At 35.6% G+C, this 27,655-nt stretch overlaps 1 protein-coding gene and 1 long non-coding RNA gene across 4 annotated transcripts in view; one reads left to right on the top strand and one right to left on the bottom strand.

The window, feature by feature from the left end:
• Positions 1–27,655, top strand: part of LOC106669800 — a 219,411-nt gene that overhangs the window by 118,039 nt on the left and 73,717 nt on the right. The gene's annotated exons all lie outside the window — the stretch shown is intronic.
• The window catches only part of LOC106669797 (U8-agatoxin-Ao1a-like), a 70,142-nt gene continuing 51,055 nt past the window's right edge, over positions 8,569–27,655 (bottom strand). The window contains exon 3 of one of the 2 annotated variants that reach the window (XM_014399533.2): positions 8,569–10,104. In XM_014399533.2, coding sequence (XP_014255019.1) covers positions 9,939–10,104 — 166 coding nt within the window. In that variant the 3' untranslated portion in view covers positions 8,569–9,938. The remainder of the gene's footprint in view (positions 10,105–27,655) is intronic. The other variant, XM_014399534.2, reaches the window with a different exon arrangement.

Below are 27,655 nucleotides of genomic sequence, written 5' to 3'. Positions count from 1 at the left end.
TTGCCAAATTCTACCAAAAGGCAGATGAAGGCAGTATTTGTCCCGGTTGATGCGATTGATAAGTTGGAATGAAGTGTAAGCACCGAATCTCTAATTGGATTTAGCTAATTCACTATTAAACAATTTATTTAAAATAAAGTTAAATAAGAAAACCTGTAATAAGTGTCAGTAAGTAGAGAATACTCAAGGATTAGGAATACTCAATCCCAAGAAGATTATATATATGTAGCAAATTCACTTTTAAATAGTTTGTAACTAACATCGAAAGAATACCTATCAAGTCAAGAAGAAGTATTCATGAAAAACAAGTCAACAATTTAAATTATTTATAGGAAACTGTCACAAATATGAGAACTAGGGGTTACCAAAACACAAGAACAAAACCTGTGTACTTCCGATATAGCGGTGGGATGTTGTGGGCCTCACCCGTGTACTTTTTGTAAAAGATATTTTTAGACAGCTATCCCGATTTCAAGTTATACTCATCATCAGGCAGAAGCAAAAAGGGCTCTCGGCATGAATTGTAAGGAAGGAACCTTTGTACGTTAAGTGATTAACTACTTTAAAGATTACTGCGTTACTGTTTGGTCCTTCCCCGAGGGACTGGATCTTTTCCTTGTTTAGATAAATGAGTGAATAATAAACAAAAGAGTATTAAAAAGAAAATAATTCTTATATTGAGATATTAACAAAATTTGAAATTAAGATCGTCAGTTTGGAATTAACAATTTGACAATTTTCTAAAGGAACTGATTGATTATTATTATCTTCATTTAAATTAAAAAACAGAAACAATTCTTATATTGAAATATTAACAAAACTTGAAATTAAGGTCTCAGTTTGGAATTAACAATTTGACAATTTTGTAAAGGAAACTTACTGGATATTTATTCAGAAATCGTGAGATGCGGTCTGGTGTCATCTCACGATTTCTAAATAATTATCGATTAACGGTCACTAATCACCACACATTACTGGATATTATTATTTTTTTATATTAAACTACAGAAACAATTCTTACTTGACTAATTATTATTATTATTAATAAAATAAAATAAACAAACTGCAAGACATTGTGTTGATTAAACAAACGAAAAATTTGACTCTTTATTGTAAACTATATGATAAAAAAATCCTTTTCCACGAAAAACAAATTAAAATGAAAAAACTTGCGTGATGATTCTCGCTAGATGAAAATGGGTTGATCTTTGCTGCTTTTTCACCAGAAAAATCAAACGTGTCGCCTCTAGTCCAGCGCAAACCCAAAAGGCTTCTTCCAGTGGAAGTCTCCTTTCTCTTCCCTTTAGTGGCTGGTGGAAGGGCTTTGGGCGGCCCTTATAAATTTCACTGTGATAGTACACTGTCTGAGGTATAGAATAGGGTTGTACTACAATAGATTAGAGATATTAAGCGGCAGTGGAAATGGAAAAACACAGTCATCAGTGACTCCGGAAAAAAACATTAAAATAGTGCCAGTTAGTAGTAGAAAGGACAAATGCAGCGGCCTTTGTGTTGCGTCCTGCGTCCACGGTAAGTATATCGAGAACTTGTTTGTATCTGTAGCAAATTCATGCTTTTATAATTCATAAGAAACCTGATAAGAAGATTTGATTATATCAATTCAACAAGAAGATAAGGTCTTCTCCTGACGAAAACCTGTCTTCAAATTCTACTGGAAAAGAAAAAGCTGCTAATACATTATCTTAAAAAATGTTTCACTAAACGCAGTCGAAGTTTACAACATACAGGGCGTGCCTCTTTTACCAAATACAAAGGTACGAATAAAAAAAGGGACCCTAATCACATGATCAAGCGGTAATAGAAGTCTAAGTGCTTTGCTACGGCTTCAACCAACTCGTAGTTGTTCTGAAACATGCTTTAAACGTGGTTTGCGACAAGTCCTTAATGTTTGGTGTTTTGTTACTGTTAGTTAATGATTGTTCGGAGATCGAGAGATATGGTCTGGTGTGACGTAGGTTTTACAAAAACATTTTTTTTTATCTTGCCAACGTTTTGATCTTTGTTTAGAAATCTTGAGATGCGGTCTGGTGTGATGTAGGTTTCAGAAAAACATTTTCTTTATCGTGCCAACGTTTCGATCTTTATTGAGATCATCTTCGTAATTGTGCCATTCTTGCGTGTCGTGTCGAGTGTCGAAACGTTGGCACGATAAAGAAAATGTTTTTCTGAAACCTACATCACACCAGACCGCATCTCACGATTTCTAAATAAATATCGATTAACGGTCACTAATCACCACACACGTTTTGATCTTTATTGATATATTTACTTCAGGGCCTGGGATCTATAAACATTGTTTAAATTTTACAAATACATGTAGGATGTGAAAAAAATTGAATTTATACAATGCTAGAAAATTTTAGATAAAAAAATGAATTTACACAATGCTAGAAAATTTTAGATAAAAAAATGAATTTATACAATGCTAGAAAATTTTAGATTAAAAAAAATGAATTTATACAATGCTAGAAAATTTTAGATAAAAAAATGAATTTATACAATGCTAGAAAATTTTAGATTAAAACAATGAATTTATACAATGCTAAAAAAATTTAGATTAAAAAAATGAATTTATACAATCCTAGAAAATTTTAAATTAAAAAAATTAATTTATGCAATGCTATTTTTTCAATCTAAAATTTTATAGCATTGTATAAATTCATTATTTTTATCTAAAATTTTCTAGCAATGTATAAATTCATTTTTTTCACATCAAACATGTATTTGTCAAATGTAAACAATGTTTATAAATCCTAGGTCCTGAAGATGATCTCAATAAAGATCGAAACGTTGGCACGATAAAGAAAATGTTTTTCTGAAACCTACATCACACTAGACCGCATCTCACGATCTCCGAATAAAGTCCTTAATATTAAAGTATCATGAATTTCTTCTGTTTTCCGTTTACAATGTTATGTGATAAACCGTGACGGCAGTTCTGAATTATAAATCAAAAAGCGTCTGAAATATCATTCTTCATTGAGGAAAGATGGAAAAACATGGAGTAATATCGCAGTGTCAAAAGGTTTTCAATATCCACAAAATCACCCGGGTGTTTTTTGGCATCGGGATTCTCCATCCTATTTCTCTTATATACTTGAAAAAAATTCTCATATAAAGATTTATTTTTATTTTTTCATCTCCTTCAGAATAAACTTCAACTCTGCAAAGAATTTGACTACATTTCTACAAGCCTTAGTTTAATTTTTTTTAAAAGTGTTTTTGAATAATTTAAAATATAGATTTACACACTCGTGTTCACAATGTTCATGTTTTAACATACATAAGTGAATGTTTTTTTTTATACAATATACAAACTTAGTCTAATAACTGCCGAACAGAATTATGAACACATTTTCAATTAACTTTCTCACATCAGCAAATTCTTGCATTTTAAATAAGGAAACACGACAATTATCAGATATTCCCAGTCTTCTGAAAATGAGCGAACCTCTTATTAAAAGAGTAGAACGGCGCTGTTGTAAATTAAGGTCAAGAGAAGTAAAATTAAGAGTTCAACACGAGCTGGTGTTCTGAGACATCGGCAAGGAATTTACACGCAATGATTCATTTCTCCACGTTAACAAGAAAAACATTGATAACCGGCTTATTTTTCGATTAATAAAAACCAACACAGATTTGGAAACAAAAATAAAAACAATGAATCCTAGCTCGCAAATAAAAATCGAGTCAATAATCTGAGTAAATTACACCTTGGGACAAACAAGTTCTTAATTGCGTTACATTACACCGACATGAGTCATATAAAACAACATTAAAGATAAAACTAAAAAAATGAAATGGCTCAAAGTTTAATAATCATTAAAGTTTCATAAGGCTGATAAACTAATAATACATTTTTCTTTACCTATTGGGAACTAAATTTTAAAACACCACATTTTTAAGATATGCTGCAAGCTTTCTTTCTTTCTTTTCTTTAACAAAGAAAAGTCCATTTTCGCTTATATAACTTTGTTTTATTAAAATTAAAAATGTTTGTTGAGCTGAGAGTTAAATTAGTTAAAATCACCTTTTCGCGACGTTAACAACTGGTTGACGTTGTTTTTGTAAAATGAAATTTAAAAAAAATAGATTTTGGACAAACAATGAATTCAGACAAATTTTCGGAGGCAATTGAAATCAATAATCAGCTCGCAGTTTCCCTAGCCAAAAAAGTTTTCCATTTGCAAAAATTGGCCGTCTATCTTGACACCCGGTTATTTCAACTGTTTGTGCAACAACGGAGGCAGAAAATTAAATAACATTTCTGTGCATTGTTTACACTCAAATGGCCAAAACGGCTATTGAATTATTGAAATGGAGAGCGATATAACAGAACAAAGTTTTGCCACAACGAGTCGAACAACGGCGAACTTTATTTAAACATTATGGCAAAAAAATATGAAAATTTAATCAAAATAAATAAACTGTAAATTTGAGAAAATATTATGATAAAATTTTAATAGTCAATTAAGTTTAATAGTCAATGGTTAATAGAAATGTACGTTTTTTTCCTAAACGCCAACGCAGTCTCATGTTTCATTGTTAGCACGTAGTAAACTGTTGTAGTTTCTCTCGTGCTAAATCCCTAAAACTTTCTCAATATATTTTCAGTTCAATATAAAATCGTTTGAATTAAAAAACCAAAAATAAAATTTAGGGTAATGAAGGCATGGCACAATTGAAATTATATGAAAATAAGTATAATTTATAATAAAAAATTATAGTATTAGGCAGAAAATCAAACGAACTACATTTCTATTCCTTGTTTACACACAAAAGGCCAAAATGACTTTTAATTAGTGAAAGGAAAGGACAAAGTTTTACAAGTGAAAATTGTGGGTAAATCATACAAGAACAGTACTTAATTTTACAAAACTACCAATTGTAACAATTAAAAAAATGTATATATATATTTTTTAAATTGCTTTCAGTACAAAAATAAATACAATTGGCAGTATGAGCAACGATATTAATAAACATCTAGAAGAAACCTGTCAGACCATTGCTGGAACTCTCATTATTTAGGAGGGTCGGTTTAGAGTTATGGTAGGAGATAACGAGACCACTTTTTATGCAGCGTGAATATTAGGGTTGGACGTTGACAAAGATCTGGGGGTGGAAGTCGTATTCGGATCAGGTCCGTCATGGATGGGATGTCTCTGTCTTGCTGGTTTGGCTGTTGGGGGTAGATGGAAGCGTTGAGGATAGAAATACTGAATTCTTTGGATGTTTGGAACTGAGTCCTTCAGCATCTCTTCCGTACTTGCAAACCGGCCTGATTAGAGTTTTGTATTGGTAGTTTTTTGTATACACTTCTGCGGATGTAGGTCCAAGTCTGAGTTGTCCGTTGATGGAGTTCTTATCTTTTTAGATTTAGTGTGTGGGTTCCATGTAATTCGCTGTTTAAGTAGAACCCAAGGTAGTGGATTTAATTCCGGTGCTTTATTTTTTTAAATTATAAAACATTGCTCATTATTTCCTTTTGCTCGCGCATTGAATAAAGGGTGTAGTTCTATATCTCTCATCATTAATATAGTTTTGTTTAAAAATAAAATTTCCACGCGAAGATTTCTTATTTTAAATCGCAGTTTTTCATCCTAAAAACTAAACACGAAGATGCTTTTGACGAGCTTTTTATATAACAGTACATCTTAGTTAACTGCGCTCTCGCCACGTCACGATATTTGGGACGTTATGCTAGACAGAATACTTTGAGATTCTGCCCTCCAATTTGTTAAATTGTATTTTTCTGAAATGAAATTCCATTATCCATAACAAAATGCGTTTTTCTTTATTGCCCCCGTAATGTAATTTTAGTACAGTGATGAACAGTGAGTTTCCATACTTTTTTATAAATATCAAGCTTCAAGGTGTATAGAAATAAGGGACTTCTTTTGTTCTAGCATTCTTTTTATAATTGTCAGTAGGTAAAATTACTATACTTATTATTTTTATTTGGAGATCGTGAGTTGCGGTCTGGTGTGACGTAGGTTTTGGAAAAACATTTTCTTTATCATGCCAACGTTCGATCTTTATTGATATCATCTTCAGGGCATGGGATTTATAAATATTGTTTGAATTTTACAAAGACATGTAGGATGTGGAAAAACATGTATTTGTAAGATTCAAACAACGTTTATAAATCCCAGGCCCTGAAGATGATCTAAATAAAGGTCGAAACGTTGGCACGATAAAGAAAATGTTTTTCTAAAACGTCACACCAGACCGCACCTCACGATCTCCAAATAATCATTGGCTAACGGTCACTAAACACCACACTTGTTATTTTTATTAACTCTCTGATATATTTTGAGCAGCAATTGAGATTGTCTGTAATAATAACAAAAATTATTATTTTTACAAACCTTACGTAAACATGATGATTGCTTTGATTTACAAGTATCATAATCTTTATATATTTATCCACCTAGACCTCATTACCGACTGGTGCACTCGGTGGCCCTAGCCAGATGAAGAAAAAAGCTAAATCCAAAAATATCTATCGAGGCTATTTCAGAAAGATTGTGCTCTGTACAGTACTTACCTTATAACTGCCAGTTTTATTTTTTTCTGAAGAAGCGTCCTAAATGTACAAAAAATGCAATTACCTTGAAATCCAGCCTCTAATCACATTTTAGCGTTTTTTTAAATTTAAACAATGTTTATAAATCCCAGGCCCAGAAGATGATCTCAATAAAGATCGAAACGTTGGCACGATAAAGAAAATGTTTTTCTAAAACCTACGTCACACCAGACCCCATCTCACGATCTCCAAATAATCATTGGCTAACGGTCACTAAACACCTCACTTATTATTTTTATTAACTCTCTGATATATTTTACCGCAGGAATTGAGATTGTCTGTAATAATAACAAAAATTATTATTTTTACAAACCTTACGTTAACTTGATGATTGCTTTGATTTACAAGTATCATAATCTTTATATATTTATCCACCTAGAGCTCATTACCGACTGGTGCACTCGGTGGCCCTAGCTAAATGAACAAAAAAGCTGAATTCAAAAATATCTATCGAGGCTATTCCAAAAAGATGGTGCTCTGTGCAGTACTTACCTTATAACAGCAAATATAATAATATAATTTATATATTATATAAATATAATATAATATATAAATAAACGGTTTATTGTAAATTCCAAAAGCTGGAATCACTGGTAGACTGCGAGGAGTTGTAGGTTCAACTTTGCACATGAGTGTATGTACAGTGTGTTTCATTTTTTCGTCGCAATAGCACATTGTTCACATACAATAGCATACAATAGAATTGAAGAATACAATAGCACATAGTTCCTCTCACTCTCTCTCTCTTTCTCTCTCTCTCTCTATCTCTCTCTCTCTCTCTCTCTCTCTCTCTCTCTCTCTCTCTCTCTCTCTCTCTCTCTCTCTCTCTCTCTCTCTCTCTCTCTTTCTCTCTTAAAATGATGTGGAACAACTCAACGTTGCTATACAAATACACTTGAAACAATAACTCCTATTCAAATTTACAAAGTTCGGAGACCATTTTATGATCGGCTGGTTATTATGTTGACGCAGAAGGAAATTTGTTCGAACACCTCATTTAAATTAATAAATCAGCCACTTGTGGGTAGCACATAATTCACTGTCAAAGTTCAATATACTTAAATGATGATTAACTCTCAGTTTAAAACCGTAAATTAACATTATTTTTGTTTTAATTTTCGTTATACGTGAATTTATATTAGCAGTAAATTCACCATTGGCCTATTCATTACGAAAAATGCCAAAATAAAAGTAATATAACAGGTCTCTTTTATTTACGTTACACTGGAAATTGAAACCTTTACATTCATCGCATGGCCGCATCAATAATCAACGCACTGGGTATTTTTTGCTGTTGCAAGAAAAAATGAAACACGGTATGTATGCATTTACATATGCAGATTTGAGCTTGTATAAATCCAAATCCAAACTGTTCCCTAACCAATTCAGTAAAAGACTAAACAAAAAGAACTTTATTACTTACCGTTATTCTCCTCTTCATTTCATTATGATGTCTTACGGTTTAGATTTAAAGGATATATGATTTGTTGAAAAAGCATCATTTTCCCATGGTTTACTTTAAAAATAAAATTATTAAGTAAATATTTGTTGATTTCATTTCATTTTGGTTCTGTTTTCACCCCTCCCGTTAAAGTTATTTATATGATAATGCACTCGTAAAAAAGTAATATAATTTTTTTTTCTAGTTCGAATATAATCATTTATATAAAGAAGTCCAGTTTCAAAACTGTTAGTTATTTTTTCAGTTTCACTGCTTGGTTTATCCTTTATAGTTTAGTGGTCCATTGACCAAATTACTTCTTCCAATTAATTATTCTTTTTATGTAAGGTCTTCGTTGAAAAGAAAAAGTAAGCGTCACGAGCGGGATTGGAACCCACGTCCTTCGGCTTTTATATTTAATGATGCCTAATTTGAATTTGAGTTGTTTGAAACCAAGTTGCCTTGATCCTTGACGTTCTGGGTTGTCATCGCTTTGGGTCGAAAATTAAAAAAAAATGTGCACATTCAAATATATATATTTATTATTTTGTAGGTCAACACAAACAATAATACTGAACTTGTAATAACATATTTACGTGAAAGAGTTCCGTCAATTTTTTCTCATAATACTTGTTTAAATATGAACAGTCAAAAACTACCACTAGACTACATCCTTTGAAATATTAAATTTTTAAACTATTATTACTCATTATTGATCTTGATCGATGTAATCAAAATACATGTTGAAGCAACAGTCTTAATTTAATTGTTTATTTTTTAAATTTTTTGTTAATTTTTTGTGTGTGCAATTACACTATAATTCAATATACTGAAAGATGGAGTCAAAAACGGCGATATAGAGACCATTTATTCGAAAAAATCTTTAACACTTAATAATATGTTAGACTGCTCTCATAAATAGCACAACGTCATTCAGCTTCTTTTTTTATTCAAAAATGTCTACGTTCTTATAACTTTTCTCTATATCAAATTTGTATTGTCGGTATATTAAAAACTCTTATTAATGGTTATATACATTCATTAGACTAAAGGTTAAATATCTTATTTTTTCTGTTATTATTTGCATTAATATTATATTCCCCACGAAGAAATAAAACAAAAGAAATGAAATTACATCGAAACATGAAATTTAATACTCCAGAAATATTTTTCGTTAATATATTTTTTTTTTTTTGCCTCGATACAATCTATGTCCATTTTTGTTGGCTTTGATCGGCCAAAGCTGTAAATGACAGGAAGACCTGATTTTATCATTGTTTAAAATATTAAGCTTTTAACTTAGTTTTGAAAAGTAAGACAAAAGTTATTGCCCACGAAAATTGTATAATTTGAGAGTTGTATAGAGGTTTTAATGGTCGCTTTTCTTCATTTAAACAAGTCAATAAAATAGGAAAATAGATACTTAGATATAAATTGGTATAAACAAATAAAAGAAAACTCATGCGCCATTGGAATATATTGTAAATCGTTCATCTATGTTTTAACAATTTTTTTTGTTGTATAAATGTGTCATTTTTCAGAAAGTTCACTCATTATTTTTAAAAAATAAAGATTAAAAAATAAATCAAAAAGATAAATTTCTAATTTAATAAAAAAAATTACATATTACATTTATGTTAGTTCTTTTTTTCTGTGAAGTGAAGTAATAAATTACCTACTTTAATCTATTATTACACAAAAAATACAAAATTGTTTTAGTAAAATAAATATATAACATACATACAAACAAAATAAAAACAGTTGTGACGAAAATTCAGGCCTTTACAATTCACATCCATACCAAATTTTCAATTACAAAAATACATCCTGGGGCTTTTCAGAGATAATTTTAAAACGAACGGTGGTGTCTTGAGGGTCTAACGGTTGGTATTACTTGCCAAATTTCTGGAATAGGCCGCGGCGTTGGCACCTGCAGTTGGCGCCCCAGAGATTGCACCTGCACGAAGAGTCGTTGCAGCAGCCGGTCGGTCTGTGGTCGCAGTTGCCCCCACGTCGGACGCAGCCCCGCCTGTACAGATAAATAAAAGACGACCGCCTGCTATTGTTAGTCGGCAGATTCGAGCGGCGGGAAAGGGGGCCACAACACATCTATGTGCACTACAAGCGTGAGGATATGCCAAGCATGCATCATCAGTAGACATGCAATGGACAATGGTTATCTAGAAGAGACTACACGTTCACATTCGGCAGTTTATATTTTGTCAAATTTATCGTTGAGGAGGATTTCAATAAAGATATAGAATAAACTACAATAAAATCATCGCGATATAGTCTGCTCAATCTTATCGACAAAAATGATAGATCGCTACAATTTTTCGATTTTTCAAATATCCATACTTTACAGCCAAAACTACGTGAAACGTAAAATTTATATATATTTCTGATTGATTTAGTTGTATTATTTCTGTAGGCTCAGGTGTCATGGGCATAGTGAATAATTGGTCATTATGTAAAATGACCGGGCAATATGAATAATGACCAAAACTACTAGACAAAGTGACAAATAAAATTAATCTTATCATACTGACTGGTCATTATGCATAATGTCCAAACCTATTTGGACGGTATGAATGAAGAATAAGTCAGCATGTTGAGNGACTTTTTTATCTCAACTAAAAACCTTAATTAATTGTAGTATTCTTAATATTCCAATACTGTTATTTACCAAATCCCATTTCAGCTTTCAAATATTCCACTATGGTGGACTCTGTTCTTCATAAGCTGAACAAAGCGAAGTGCTTCAACCGATTTAGGCGTATTGTTAGTTTATAACCAAGAGCTAAGCATGTTCTCTACATCCTGGTTGCACCTCAACTGAACCTTGACTTTGTGGATGACGTGGTTTAACACAGACTGTCTTCAGCTCAGGCCACATGTTACACACTTCTTCAACCACACCCTTGCAAATTCTCTTCCGTTGCCACTCTTTAGAATGCTTGAAGCGCCAAAAATAGTACAAATATCTCAAATTGTAGGCAACCTCCTCTGCCCTTTTTGTTTTGAGGGGTCGCAGCTAAACGAATTTTGTCAGGTGATCCTGATAGACGAGAATAAATTTGTGACCCTCATCAGCATGTGACTGCATGTCAATCTACCTGACAACGTGAAGCCTAGCCGTGAGAAAACTCTAACACGCCCGAATGAAAACGAACCTATCCGAACAACAATCTTTCTGTCTTTTTTTAGATTTTTATCACTTTGCTCAACGATGTGCCAGCGTTATGCATAATGGCCGGTCAAAGTGGTAAAACACGAAGGAAAACACTAAATTAATCACATTGCCCATTTTCTGTGGTCATTATTCATATTTCCCGGTTATTGTACATAATGACCGAATTGTTCACTTTGGCTGTAACATGTGCACTGTGTACATGTGCAGAACTGAGCATATGACTTCTCTTGAATCACCCACTTGGGTGTTTTTGTGGTCCATCCATTCTTGAGATGTATTCTTTCAAAGTTAGTTACAAACTATTTAAAAATGAATATGCTACTTATTTATTATATCCTTCGGATTGTTATTCCTAATCCTTGAGTATTCTCTACTTACTTACAGTTATTTTAGTCAATTAGACATTTGGTTACCACGTGCTTCCACTTCATTCCAACTTATCTTCACCTGCCGTTTGGTAAAATTTGGCAAGACCCTCTCAATTACCAGTTACCAATTCTAGGCCAACAGCCAGTACTACGTGAAACCTAACATTTATATTTCTTATTGATTTAGTTGTATTATTTATCTAAGCTCAGTTCTGCCCATATATGCACTGTGTACATGTGCAGAACCGAGCATATGACTTCTCATGATGAGAATCACCCAATTGGGTGTTTTGGTGATCCGGCCTCAGGGTTTGGTCGTATCCGCGTCAATTTTAGGCTGAAGAGGCTACCGACAACAGGATCATTTCAGCCCACAACGTATGCAGTTTTAATTTAAACATGCTCACTCGCTCACTCATTCTTAAAAACGTTTCCTCTTATTATGTGCCTTTCATTCAGGTAGGATGATGAAATAATAGATATTCCTCCATCACCCTTTATCACGCATATAAATACAGTAACTTGTCTCATTGAGGTTGAGGGGGTACTTGACATGCCGCCATTGACACTTTTGTACTTCACACACATACCCGCATATAAATACGTTTGCACAAAACAGTTAAAACATCTATCATCAAATTTAATAAATATACACAAATAGGAATTTACCATATGGGTATATGGTATACCATATAGCATATGGGATAACAAAACGAATATAGAATCCTCCATCGCAGAATGAATCCAAACAAACCAAAAGGAGAAGGGGTTAAACTCTAGCGGTAGTGGTAAACTTATGATAAAACAACCCTCGCCAAGATTGGCAAAAGCATTGCTGCAATTGGAGAGGGCCAAACTCAAAAGAGTGGTAGGACTACTAACCGGTCACTAGCATCTGAGAAAACATCTACACAATATGGGTATATACAACGATGATCCCATTTGCAGTAATATGGAGGAGGAAACAGCCACCCGTATTATCTTCGAATGTGAAGCAACAGCTCAATGGAGATTTAACCTAACATATGGAAAAAACTTAAGGAATCAAATTGCAGCAGCGACAGTCAATGACCTGATACTTCTAAGGAGAAGGATTGAGTCTATTGCACTGAACTAAGGAACTACAGATACAATAAGCCAAGAGGCTGCAGTGCCTGGCGAGCACAAACCCCGCTTCCTAGTATCCTTTCTACCATACCATACCATACCATTACCCGCAATAACTAAAAGATATATTGATTCCATAGTAGTCTAATTAACTTCATAATAATTGTATATATACAGCATCACCCCAGTTTCCTCCAGAAACTGATGGGGACCCAAATATTCGCTTCCGTGCTCTATTCCTATTTCTCCAATTCTTATAACTGACGGCATTCCTACTCGCTCCCGATATGGAGCCAAGGAATACACTCTGTGGGACACATTGAGCAACAATCTGCGTGTCGGATACATATTCGAGCTTTGGCCCAAAACTAACACAAGTGTCTGTGTGCCAACCGCTGGCTAATTAAAAAACTGGATAAGATGACCCTTCTTCTGCTTCTTCCTCAGATTTTTCCGTGGATCGGGTTCTCAACGCGCAAGAGCTTCTCGGACGACCCAGTACACTGTCACTCTTTTTACCATATTCTTCATTGCTCGTTTAACGTCATAGCTTGCGATAGTAAGGTCCAGGTACGCAAAAAACTACTACCGTTTGTCCAAGACGCTCCAACTCAGCGTGTTTTTCGAGCAAAGCGTAATCAACACCGAGAATCTCATTTTTAGGGCTCACAACGCACTGAGAGATTCAGTGCACACGAGGTAGGATGAATCCTCCCCCATTGCTCGAGCCCAAGGGCATGCCACATCGCATACAATTCTTATTCACAATTTTCTGATTATTGTAAAAAATAATTTATTTAAAACATTCATTGTCAAACGTTGTCGTTGTAGAGATTTATAGAGAGAATTGATATCAAATAATTTTATTTTCCGTAAGTTTATTTAAACGCTTCATTAAATAGAAGAAGTAAAACAATATGTACAAGAAGTCGTCTTTCCACAATATTGTTCTTGTTTCTTCTTTTAAATGATTTAAACATTTTCGCCACATCACTCATAAAGCTAAGTACCTAATATATTTAGTTAACTTCATAAAGTTTAGCAACAGTTAAAGTTGTCTTGACTTGGTTTGATGGACTCCATTTCCTATATAACTTCTCTTAACCCTATTAGATAGTTAACGTACATTATACGTATATGTACTTTCCTCATCTTTCAAATTTCCGACATAAAGACGTTTAAACTCGTGAACTGTTAGTAAACTGATCCATGTTTTCTTATTAAGCAGAATAGTCCTCTTTCTCACTACTGTTTACATAAACTAGAAGTATCGTTATATCAAATATTGTTTACAAATTTTAATTAATTATTCTTTCCATGTAAGGTCTTGGTTGAGATAAAAAATCAGTGTCACGAGCGGGATTCGAACCCACGACCATTGGCTAAATACGCCGCTACTCTACCACTTGAGCTATCGTGACTTGGATCCTCTCGGACACCAACTCTCCATCTCAACCTACAACCGTTCGAGCCTTCCCTCTTCTTGCCATTTTTTATCTCAACTAAGACTTTACATGGAAAGAATAATTAATCGGAAAGATGTAACTTGAAAGATGTCCATTGATCACTAAAACGTAAATGAATTACTATTTAATAAGTAAAAGAAGTATCACTTCACTCCCCGTGGCCACTTCATAAGTCGCTGAGAATCCAATCCCATTACACATTTGAAAATGGCAAAAAGAGGGAAGGTTCGAACGGTTGTAGGTTGAGATGGAGTTTTGGTGTCCGAGAGGATCGAAGTCACGATAGCTCAAGTGGTAGGTAGAGTAGCGGCGTGGGTTCGAATCCCGCTCGTGACACTGACATTTTTATCTCAAACAAACCCTTACATGGAAATAATAATTAATTGAAAGATTTAACTTGGTCTATTGACCACTAAAACGTAAATGAACTGTTTACCAAGTTGGTTTCCCCTCCAGTATTGAATTGAAGGGTTGTTGTGTTGCGAGGGGGAAGGTGAAGGCGAAAGTTTCTTCTTAAATAAGAGAACTTTTTTATAAGCCATTCTCCCGTGTTTTCTTCCAGTCTAGAGAAATATCCGAGAATAAAGGGGTGTACCGTCTTCCATGAGAGTTTAGAAGGGAGAACGAAACATCGTACCTGACTATCCGAAATGGACTTAATTTGCATGGTGATTCAGTCCAATCTCGGTACTAAAGCATGGTTGTGGAGAAAAGGGAGGGAGAGATGATTGATGAGAAATATAAAAGCCTTAGAGTTTCATGAGTTGGTAAATTACAAGATGACTTTATAGCAAGATAAGAAATGTCATTAACATTAACATATTTGTACAGTATGCAAAATTGTAATTTTGTTTTAAACGAATGCGTCTTTACATATTCGAACTAGACGTAATTTACGTCAGTAAGTAAAACAGTCAAATGTATATCCGAGTATACAGGGTTAGTTCCCCTACATTTTTTATATTGGAAAAACCATGAAACACGTAAGTTGAGCTAAAATGTCTTGGTCTAAGAAATGTCATTAACAATCTGTATAGTTCAATTAATTAAGGTTTTTAGTTGAGATAAAAAAGTCAGTGTCACAAGCTGGATTCGAACCCACGACCTTCGGCTTGATACAGCGCTACTCTACCACTTGAGCTATCGTGACCTCGATCCACTCGGACACCAACTTCCCATCTCAACCCCACCTTTTGAATATTCCCTCTTTTTTGCCATTTTTCATCCCGCTCGTGACACTGATTTTTTTTATCTCAACTAAAAACCTTAATTAATTGAATGATATTAATTGGCCAAGCGGACCACGAAAAATAGTGAATTCTGTATAGTATGCAAAATTGTAATTTTGTTTTAAATGAAAGCGTCTTTACATATCCGAAGTAGACGTAATTTACGTCAGTAAGTAAAACAGTCAAAAATGTATATCCGAGTATACAGGGTTAGTTTCCCTATTTTTTTTTATATTGAGAAAACCCTGAAACACATAAATTAAGCAAAAACGTTTTTGGTCTAATTCTTGAATAGCAGGATGCGAATAGGAACTTAACTATTTCTACAACAATGGCAAGATACAAATCAATGTACATTTTTTGAAAGTTACTTTTTCACACGGTATCAACCTACAATTAAATAGAAAGTATTTTGAATCTGGAAGCAAAAGTGACGAACAGCTAAGATCGAGAAGACTAAAAAAATAATACATAAATTAATAATTCTTCAGTAAGACCGCTGCGGCGAAGTGGTTAGGTGGTCCGACTCCATCTGCTACGCCAGCGGCTCTGGGTTCGAAACCTGTCACAATCCATGAAATTTTAATTTTTGATAATCTAAAAAGTATTGTAGTACTGTTTAGTCCTATCGTCTGTGACACCCAACGGTAATTTCACATTAAATGTACAAGTACTGATAATTAATGATATATTAACTGGTACCAAAATAATTCCTTGTAATAAGATTTTCTTTTTGCGGCCAGTCCCGACCTCGTAGAACCCGTTGTTGATCAACAAAACATTTAAAATAGCTAGTTCACTAAGTTCCTGGTCCGCTTGACCAATTAATATAAGACAATTAATTAAGGTTTTTAGTTGAGATGAAAAAAAGTTAATGGCACGAGAGGGATTCGAACTCACGACCTTCGGCTAGATACGCCGCTGGTCTACCACTTGAGCTATCGTGACCTCGATCCACTCGGACATATAAGACAATTAATTAAGGTTTTTAGTTGAGATGAAAAACCTTAATTAATTGTCTTATTGGTCAAGCGGACCACGAAATTAGTGAATTAATGATTTAAAAATGAAGTACACTTCACTAAAGCTCTCCGTCGCCATTTCAATTGTCGCCGAGAATCCAATCCGATTACACGACATTTGAAAAATGGCAAAAGGAGGGAAAACTCATAAGGTGGGGTTGAGATGGGGAGTTGATGTCCGAGTGGATCGAGGTCACGATAGCTCAGGTGGTAGAGCAGCGGCGTATCTAGCCGAAGATCGTGGGTTCGAATCCCTCTCGTGCCATTAGCTTTTTTTCATCTCAACTAAAAACCTTAATTAATTTTCATGTTATGAAATATGGTGAGAGGTTGAGAGAGTGAGAAAGAGAGAGAAGTAAAAAGAAAAAATGAGAAAGAAAGAAAATAAGGAAAGACCGAGAGAGAGGGGGGAGAGTGAGAGTGACAAAGGCTAACTTTTCTTCACTCCGCTTAATTATAAAGAAAATGTTAGGCAATTCTGACCAGAAAATTTATATCCCTTTTAATTCCTGTCATTTAAGTAACCCTTTAGATTTGTATTATGGAAGGATGTTTAATCTCAGTTGAATTTTTAGTTTTTAGAAATGTACAAATAGTCAACAATAACAATTTAATTACTTTTTGGAAGAGTTCAAAAGCGAAAAATGCAACAACCCTTGTAAAAAGCCTATTCCATATTCTCGTCTCGCCCATTCAGCGAAACGATCCAGGAAGCCGTGTAGAAATCTAGCGTATCTAGCCGAAGGTCGTGGGTTCGAATCCCTCTCGTGCCATTAACTTTTTTTCATCTCAACTAAAAACCTTAATTAATTGATTTAAAATAGCGTTTTACAATACATATACGTTAAGGAAATAAAAATAAATAAAGATTGAGAGGTAAATGTGTAAGACGAAAGTCTCTTCCTCTGGGGGATTCGATAAAAACCCTCTTCACGGGCACTATTAGAAAATTCGTGTGGGAAGAACATGTCTACTTCCATCCCTGACTGTAATGCGATTTTCCACGCAGGAAAATGTCAAAGTCTATTTTATCCATTCCAGAATTTTCCGTCTGTCTCGAAATATTAATAAGAGTCTTAACCTGTTTGAACCTTAAGTGATCTCGAGCAAGTCAACATCTGTGAATTTCTGATCCGCGGAAGGGTAATCTAATTTGAAAACCCATCCGTTCCCCATTCCACGTATGGATACATGTTGGAAGAGCTTTATTTCATTAGGACTTTCATCAGCGTCAAATTGGCCTCGGCTTCTGATTTATAGTAACGAGGTGCGTTTCAAGGAAAAATCTCCGGAAAATTAAGCTGGTTAAAATCGTTAATCTAATAGAAAGAGCAATCCCTACGTCCGAACTATGTGGTGTTTCATGGTTTGAACTTTGGAAACGAAAAGACTTGAAATTCGCCGTTTGTCCGACTGGCTTGCTTTATTAAATCTGTCAATTCCATGGGCCTTTCCACGTTTGAAACTCGGTAAAAGAGTTTTTCTTGTCGTCGACCATTCACGACACGCGTCTTGAAAACTTTGATTGGCATTACAGGAAATTTCAATTTTTGAGCTATGGCATTTTCCATAACCATCTCAAAGATGTATTTAATATGGAAATCTTCATTTTATATTTTAGCTTCTTGATTATTCGAATGTACTATCATTTTTTGAACTAGTAACACTTTTTAAATTCATTAATAGAAATAATAGTTCTTGTTATATTCCAATACTATTGCTTTAAACTAATCAATTCAATACTATTGCAGCTATATACAGCTAAGTAAATAAAATAATAAATATAAAAAAAATATAGCGGAGATATAATTACAAAACATTGATATAAATATAAACAAGTAAGAGGAAAAGTAAACGGGACAACCAGACGAAATGCGGTACAGAGAAAAAGAGCTGTAGAAAAGTAAATAAATAGTTAAATTCACTAATTTCGTGGTCCGCTTGACCAATTAATTCATTACAATTAATTAAGGTTTTTAGTTGAGATGAAAAAAAAAGAAAATTCATAAGGTGGGGTTGAGATAGGAAGTTGATGTCCGGGTGGATCGAGGTCACGATAGCTCAAGTGGTAAAGCAGCGGCGTATCTAGCCGAAGATCGTGGGTGCGAATCCCGCTCGTGCCATTAACCTTTTTTTAATCTCAACTAAAAAACCTTAATTAATTGTCATGTATTAATTGGTCAAGCGGACCACGAAAATAGTGAACGTCTGTATAAATTTGATGTTTTAAGAGTTTCAACAATTCACTACTCTGAGACAAAACTTTCTAAAGATTGGTATGTTTGGTAGGATCGTTACATTAATTTTTCAAAGGGTGTGGTCATCTCAACTAAAAACCTTAATTAATTGTAATGTAAATAAATAGATTGTCAGAGAGGGAAAGAGAGAGAGAGAGAGAGTGAGAGAGAGAGAGAGAGAGAGAGAAAGATAATAACAATAAGAAAATTACAAAAAGATAATTAGAGTTTAAAAGAGGTCGAGTAATACAGTAATTAAATAATCAAAAAGACAGCACGCGTACACATTTATGTACAAGTATGTGTTGTTTAAATAATCTTGATTTCTATAAAAAGGTGCATAAAAGTATAGAGATGATAGAAGAGAGAAAAAGAGAGAAGATAGATAGATAGATAGAGAGAGAGAGAGAGAGAGAGAGAGAGAGAGTGAGAGAGAGAATGTTCTTTATACAAGGAACCCAGAAACTCGTACTACAACCGAGAACTATTCTTAAATCCGGCGACATGCCTACACGCTCTCTATGAGGAGCCAAGGTTGCCAAGGTTCTATAATGTGGGACTCATCGAGACACCTTTCTCTGCATAACATGATACATACGCATCTGGTAAATTAAAAATTCCATTAAAACCCGTTGTTTGATTATTTAATATTGAAAAGTATTAATTAAACAATAAGTTAATAAAAAATACGTCAATATACAGTTGTAGGGAGAAAAAGAAAAACGTGCAATCACACATTTTGTCTGAAATTTGTTTATACAACAGTATATTTGCTCTGCTTGTTTGAAAAATTCGTTTCGTAGTGTATAATTTAGAGTTTTGCAACTTTAATTTAAGGTTTGTAAATTCATCCTCAGGAAAAAACTATTATTGTATTTAAACACATCTGATAACTTGAACAATTGCACTTAATTGTCCACTTCTCTTACAAGAAAACGCATACAGCGATATGAGAATTTGCATAAAATAACGTTTCGCCACACTTTTTTGCGTGTTTAAACCAATAAAATTTGTATGATGGATCACATGATGATGTGGACCAGTGTATAATTAAAAACAAACAATAATTATGAATGTTCAATACCTGTAAAATTCCTTCACAATATTAAAATGTTAACCACAAGGTTTTCTCAAAGAATTTTTTTTAAGTATATTTTTTATTAAAACTGATCATCTAATTAGTGGTCATCGACGATAAAACGGAAAATTCTGCGAGTTTCGCATCTTTCTCATCGGTTCTTTCATATTTTTTTCTCGTTTTTTCAACCTGCTAACTTCTCGCTGTTACATTAGATTATCCGTTATGCTATTATTGCACACATTATCTCTCAGAAAAGCGGGTAGAAAACGCCCCAGAAACAGGTCCGGCGTCGTGGTACTGGATATTCCGACGAAGCCGATATCCCTGCAACCCCAACATGAGATGTCAGGTTACATTTTCGAAAGTACACGATATTCCTTCAAATTCAAATCCTCCATTCGCGATAATAAATGATTTCCCCCTTCAGACATCACTCACCCTAAAGTACTCGATATTTCTCAGAGCGGGTTCACCCCACTTTCGCGCTAATAAATTACTTTCACTCTCCAGATGTCACATACTCCCAAGATCACTCGATATTATCCGGGGCAGGTTCAACAGATTTTTAGTTTTTACATTGTAAAATATGATCAACCCTTATTCCCCGCATCTAGGCACCTGCGCATAGATTCCCGCTAGGAAGTCCATACGTAAACCTAATACGACCTATGCGTAGCCTCGAAAAAAATCAATATTAAACTGTTATTTATCGTAATATATAACTTATAACTTTTTTCAATATAACTTTTATTGTACAATAATAAAAATATAGTTAACATTCATTAGAACCTTAATATACAAGGTATGTACAGATTTTTGGCATTACAAAAATATTTTGGTCGTTTTATTTTGGAAGAACCATCTTATAAATTTCCTAATAGCTGTAAATAAATTATAAATTAAATGTTTGAACTAAATTTTGTATGGGTCTAGTTATGGTGATATGATCACTGATAGCTTGGCAATTGAAATTTTATTTGATAACATCCCAAAACATCACAATGCCTTGCTACAAGGTAGTTAATAGAAACAAATGTGTGGTTCATCGAGACTGTTCACCAAACAGTAGTTTTGTTGTCTCCAAACATCCTGGTCCGCTTATTCTCGCTCGTTTGATCCGCCAATTTTGTTCACTGTGAGTTTGGGGGTTGACATCTAGCAAATAACGCAGAGACGTACCAATGAAGATGGCGTCAGATAGACCAAAGCAGGCAGACACGTTTCGGCATCTTTAGTGATAGATTTTAACCAACATTGCTAAACATATTTACCAACTACTTATATATATATTATGCAGGGTGGGCGACCAAGACCCGAGGGGTTAAATGCCTGGGTAGACTCGTACCCCATCCCTAAAAGGTCCGGGACTTGGTCGGCTCATGTGTCCTGCATAAACCTCTTGGACTTGTTCACAAACCCCTAGATTTTGGACCATTTTATCTCGGGGAGTGATTTGGTGATGTCGTCTCCTTCAAAGATTTCAAATCTACACCTAGCATACCAATCACAGTCTGCGAGGTAGTGTCTTGCCTTACCAACTACTTACAATTTGGATACTACTACCATAGTAGCGAGGACAGGCAGACCAATATGGTCGGTAACCACCAAACTACAGATTCATCATCAAGCATATTTATATATAAGATAACTATGATATTACACCATCCGTTCCTAAGCGTTGAACAGCTGTTTACAATGAATACAGTTAATAACCGAGGAAAAAATTAAAATGCAACGGTACTATCACATAATTTACTTAACGCTTAAGCACGCCCCCAATGAGCTTCAGAACGATCAAACCATTATATAAATCGGTCAATTAGTTGTCTAGATAATCTAGTACACACGGGCTTTCTAACTTCGGCCCGTCTCAGGCTATTAAGGATGTGACCTGTCGACTCAGGTCAACTGGTTGCCCAAATTCCGCCGTTTAGAGTTCAAAATTGGTGTCAACTATATTTTGTAATAGGCGTGGGCGCCAGGGCCGCTAGGTAAAATTCGTTAGTAATTAGTACAAATCAACTTTTTTATGAAACTACATTCAATTAAACTTGACAAATAACACTTAAGTTTATTTTGACAAAATATTTTCAGATTACCAAATAAACTTAAATAGAAAACGAATTAAGACAGAATTTACAATTAATGTTTTGAAATAAATGATTCGATGTCAGAAAGATTGCAGACCGGTGAAAACTGCACAGTGCTCATTCCTTCATTCGCTCCGCGTGTGATACAAAAGGATGATCAACAATGGCCACAACGAGTGTATCCGGGCTACAATAGAGTCGCACAAAATTAAACCAGACTCCCACGGTAGGTAATTCAGTACGACTCCTATTGAAAACTCGTTCAAAATTTAACTTTTGTGGGATTTTGGAAGATTGTCGCAAGTAATTTATTAAAACTTGTTGCTTTCATCACAATTGATCCAGTAAAAATTCAATTTATTAATATAGACAATCTTTTTCTTATCAAGATAGAGGATTTTTACTCTCTAATTGTGTGTTGTAGAAAAAGTTATAACTATATGTATACACACATATTTAATCAATACTGCTAGGCGCTTCTCACTCGTTATCTATCTACTTATATATCCAATCTGCCTACCTACCCATCTCTAACTGTGTCTCTTATTTAATCTCGTTTCCTCTCTAACTCTATGCATCTATTTATATACCACAGGTATGAAGCACGCGAAGAGATTCATAGAAGGACCATCCGCAAAACTTACAAAAGAATTACTGGAAGGCAAGCACAACCGAATCAGGATTCTGGTTGGAGTCCTGACAGTGCACTGCCATTTAAGAAAGCACATGCACCGGATAGGAGTACAGACAGAAGGACAACTGTGCAGATACTGCCAGGAAGAGAAGGCGACCGCAGAACACATTCTATGTTTCTGTGAAGGTCTATGTACGTGAGGTTCTTGCAACTAGGGCAAGCAAGGCCACAAGCAAGATCTTACACTATTTCAGTCTCCCTTTCTCTATATATTTCTCATATATTTATAAATATGAGTATAGTCCACTCCTACCTTACCAATCGCCACCAAGCTGTCTCCCTTCCCAATGGCCTTACCTCCTCCTTCCTCCTTCTAAAATCTGGGGTGCCCCAAGGCTCTAGCATCTCTCCTATCCTTTTCTCCATTTATATCAATGATCTGCCCTACTCTATCCAGTCCTGTAACTATCACCTATATGCCGATGACTCCCAAATATACATATCCTTCCACCATTCCGATCTTCACTCGGCCACTCTCAAGATCCAAAAAGACCTAAACTCCATCAACGAATGGGCCCATAAAAATTCCGTCGTCCTCAATCCGTCCAAATCCACCGCCATAATTATCGGGTCCAGGCAACTCCTCAATTCCCTCCCCAGCATCCCACCTCTCATGCTAAATAACCATCCCATCCCCTTCAGCTCTTCGGCTAAAAACCTAGTAGTCTTTGACCAAAACCTTTCCTGGCATTCTCACATTTCCCAAATTTCCCGCCATTCCATTGCCTCCCTCAGCCTGTTTCGTCGGTCCTGGCTTCTCTTACCTTTCTCCACCCGCAAACTCCTTGTATCTTCCCTTACACTTCTCTTCTTCGATTATAGGTGTTTGACATACGGTGGTCTCTCGGAGGGGGAGAACGCGCGATTGAAGCGTATTATGAATTGTTGCGTAAGATTTGTGTACGGCACCCCACGGGGATCCCGGGTGTCGGGGTTGTATTCCCAACTTTCCTGGCTATTCCCCTCCTTCCGTGCACAGTATTTCCTAGGTTGCTTTCTTTTCCAGTCCATCCACACTCGTCGTCCTCCTTACATCATCCAATCCCTCCAATTCAACTCCTCACATCTCACTCGTAAGACCCGCTCATCCCCAATCGATCTTATCCTTCCGCAACCTACAACCCATACCTTCCAAAGATCCTTTCTGATCCGAGCCCCTAAACTCTGGAACTCCCTTCCCCTTTCTATTCATCACGCTGCCTCCTTTTCCTCCTTTAAATCCCACCTGTATAATCACCTCCTCTCCCTCCAAGCAGAGACATCACGTTAACATTTGTTATTTTTGTTTAATATTCTCGTAATTTTTTCTTCTGTCCTGCCTTATTGGTACACATTGTGCCAAGATTTCTATTTTTTTTTTTTTTTACTTTTAACTTCATAGAAGGAACTTCCTTTATTTAGTACATGTAAATTATTTTTAGGGGACACCAGTCCCATAATAAAGTTATTTTTCTTCTTCTTCTTCTATCAACCACTCTCTCCTCTCTCAGCCATTCTATCCTTATCTACCTTTCCATTTATCTATTTATCGCTATCTCTTTCTATATCTCTTTACCTCTAAATGTTATGCAATCTCTGTCTCTCTGTATCTATTAATAAATATGATAATCATTCTACCTATATTTCTATGTAATTATTTTACTATATAAAAAATAATTTTTCAATCTGTCTATTTTTGTATATCAATGTATATATCTCAATCAAACAATTTATTAACATCACTATTCTTATCTCCTTCTCTCTTTCTCAATCTATGCCTCTATTTGTGAATATGAGCCATATCTATTTAACACACTCTCTCTCTCTCTCTCTCTCTCTCTCTCTCTCGCTCTCTCTCTCTCTCTCGCTCTCTCCCTCTCTCATTATCTCTCTCGTATTCTCTCTCTTAATCACTATCTCCCCCTTGCTCGCTGTCTTTCTACTACGTACTACATTATTTTATAACTCTCAAATAAATAACAATATTTTTGTTAATTAAATTAAACTATATAATTGAATGGAAAAGTGATCAAATTTGACCAAATTATTGTCTCTCTTTCTCCCTCTTCTCTCTTTCTCCCTCTTCTCTCTTTCTCCCTCTTCTCTCTTTCTCCCTCCCTCCCTCCCTCCCTCTCACTCTCTCTCTCTCTCACACTCTTTCTCTCTCTATCTATCTCACTCACTCTCTATCTATCTACCTATCTATCTATCTCTCATTCTTTAATAAACATACATACACACACCACTGAATTTCTTTTTTTTTTCTAGCTGCACTTTCTGTTGATACCTTGAGTAATTATTTGAGAAACTACAATATTAACTGTAATTAATGGACTGATTTTTCCAGATTGAAATTAATCAATAGACAGTCAATGAAAATATGGACTTAAATGTTCCGCTAGTACATTCTCTCTTAATAAAACAAGTATTATTCGCCAATGATTCTTCCAGTTCATTTAATTTAAATATTTTCCATTGTCATTTATTTACAATGGGCAATTGGACAATTAGCGTCAACCTTCAATGGCCTAATTATTTTGTTGGAGATTCCCTTAAATTAACTTTTCGCGAACAAGATATTTCATGTAGTTCGCATTGTTTGCCGGCGGCCTTTCAGGTGCTCTTTGTCGAAATCAAAATTGATGATTCGGCCTGCACAGAATAGCTTTGTTCCGGTTGATTAAATGCCGGCTCGACTGGGAAACAAGGACCACTTACATCTTTTAAAAGAAATGGCACAGACTATGAAACTCGTGCAATCTAATGCTAAAATTATTACAATGGTAGTTGTGAAAAAAATTTCAGGCTTAATTGTAATCCATTATAAGGTTAGAGGCTATAATTTTTCCTACTGGGTGAACGGATATATCAGTTTTGCCATACGTAAATCATTACGTACATCGTAAAGACGATTTAAGTGCCAATGAAGACCTGACTTCGACCGTTAAACGGCTCGTATGTGAGTGGTCAGCAGCCATAAAGCGGTCACTGCGGCCTAAACAAACAGAAGGATGAACTTTTATTTCTGTAAAGGTCGTAAAATTATTTTAATTGAATCCAGAAATCCTGTTATGAGGGATCTCCGGTGTAGATTCGGGTTATCAAAGCAAAGCTGGCTTTACAGATGGTCATTACCGGATTCAGCACTTAACCTGTTAGCTTTTATGTACACCTCGTAACTTCTCAGATCTAAGTGTAGATCGGAACTAACTAATAATTAGATTTTAACATTTACATTTTATTAGAAGGCATGCTGTAATGATATGCTATCTCAACCTTTAACTAAGCACTTTTGAAATGTGGTGGTGAAATTCATGGTGGTTTTAAGCCAATATCGCCTTAAACGATCAAACAATGACCTGATGATCTAGCAGAAGAGAATTGTAGCTAATCATTAACCAAAATTTTTGAATATAATAATAATTTTAAAAGTGCTACTTAAAGCACCTCACGATTAAAAAATTCCGACTGTCATAGGTCAATAATTTCGAAAAACAGCCAAAATTAAAGAAAATAAAACGTAAAAGTACACTGTACTAATTGTACAGCTCACTTAATGCAAACTGTTCGACGTACTTATTATAGTACTTCATAGACCACTATGCACGCAAAATGAGCTGTTAAAGCTGATATGGAATTTATAGCCCTTATTAGATATGCTAAGTTGTTACAACTCCCAAATTTAATTTTAACAAAAATTATAAATCCATACATGTTTAATGGTCATAATTGACCATATTAATTATTTCAATTACTTATTCTTTTTATCTAATATCTTGGTTGAATTGAAAAAGTCAGTGTCACCAGCGGGATTCGAACCGACATTCGGCTAAAAATTATAAAGTAAATTACACTAGAAAAAGAAAATTGGAGGATATAAAGATCGGTTACAGCTAATTTGTTTGGTACACTGACAGCTCATAAACCGGGAGACGCTACAGTTTTTCAGTAAGAAATCAAAGCACTAGAAAAATGTGCCAGAACGATTTGGAATCAATCAAATAAAATAGCCTCTGGAACAGTCTGGCACCACTTAAAGCTTCAAACTCACGTGTCGTTAAGTCAAAATGTATCTGGAGTTGCATGAAATCTGGTAGGAGTCAGTGACTATAATGTCCTAACTTCCATGTGTTATGTTTTGAATGTGTTATGAAGGTCTCACGTAACTGAGTGTACATTGTGTTCCCGCGTACTCATCGTCAACAAGACAAGAGGATCTTTAGCGTCCGCACCTGGCCTTTTGGCCTTTTCGGACGTTTTGATTGTCAGGATGAGAGCTGACGCACCTCCGCATACGACGGAATGGTGTTACCGCCGCAGCATTGGTGTAGAGGCGCCCCAGCCCCTAAGGGCCGAGACAACCTCGCTCTCCGCTTGTCCATTCCGATTGGTCGGGCCCGCATTGTGCATCGGGTCGTATGCCGCACGCAAAGGGCGATCCTTCGCTTCCCCAAGGGTACCACGCCGGTCATACGCGCAACAATGCAAAGCATACTCGAGTCAGCGACACCGCTTCACTACCCGTTTCCACCCGCTTACTTACGCATTCGAGGGACTATAGCATGATCATCCTGTCCTCAACGCTTACACGCTGCCGTCCGGTCGCAACATCTCCCGTGAGGCCGGGGGGTTTTACGCTGGCCATACGCAAGCTTCACGAAGGTCACAGATAGAAGCCAGCCTCTGTCTAAGTTCCCGCCAGGGGCGTCACCACGCGCCACCAGGAAACGTTTCCCATTGTAACTTTGGGCTGATTTTGAAACATTTAAGTTACCCCGTGGTACAGACGGCCACACACCCTCTAGTGAACTGGCCCTCTTGTGACTCTGCTAAGGCATCCGCCGCCCATGCCGACCCTAGGCCGACACGAGTACAGCTTGCGCTTTAGAGAGGTTGCCACACCCTCTGGGCTGAACCTTTATTTTGTGCCCCGATACCACCCTTGTAACCGAGGGTTAGGAGGAGTCACAGGATGGAATGAAGGAGCTCGGATTGAGAAAAAGGGCCGTGGATGAGAACACGAGGTGAGCCGTTTCGGGGTCTCGAGTCCCAAACCACACTATACCCCCCCCCGCCGTTGTCTCCGTAGTTCCACATAAAGTAGGCCACGACTCCCAGGGTGGGTGAGAAGAGATGGCCGT

The sequence above is a fragment of the Cimex lectularius genome, unplaced genomic scaffold, assembly GCF_000648675.2.
Source record: "Cimex lectularius strain Harlan isolate CLEC.00 unplaced genomic scaffold, Clec_2.1 scaffold156, whole genome shotgun sequence".
Lineage (NCBI taxonomy): Eukaryota > Metazoa > Arthropoda > Insecta > Hemiptera > Cimicidae > Cimex > Cimex lectularius.
Note: the sequence above shows the minus strand (reverse complement) of the source record. Positions and strands in the feature narration are given on the sequence as shown.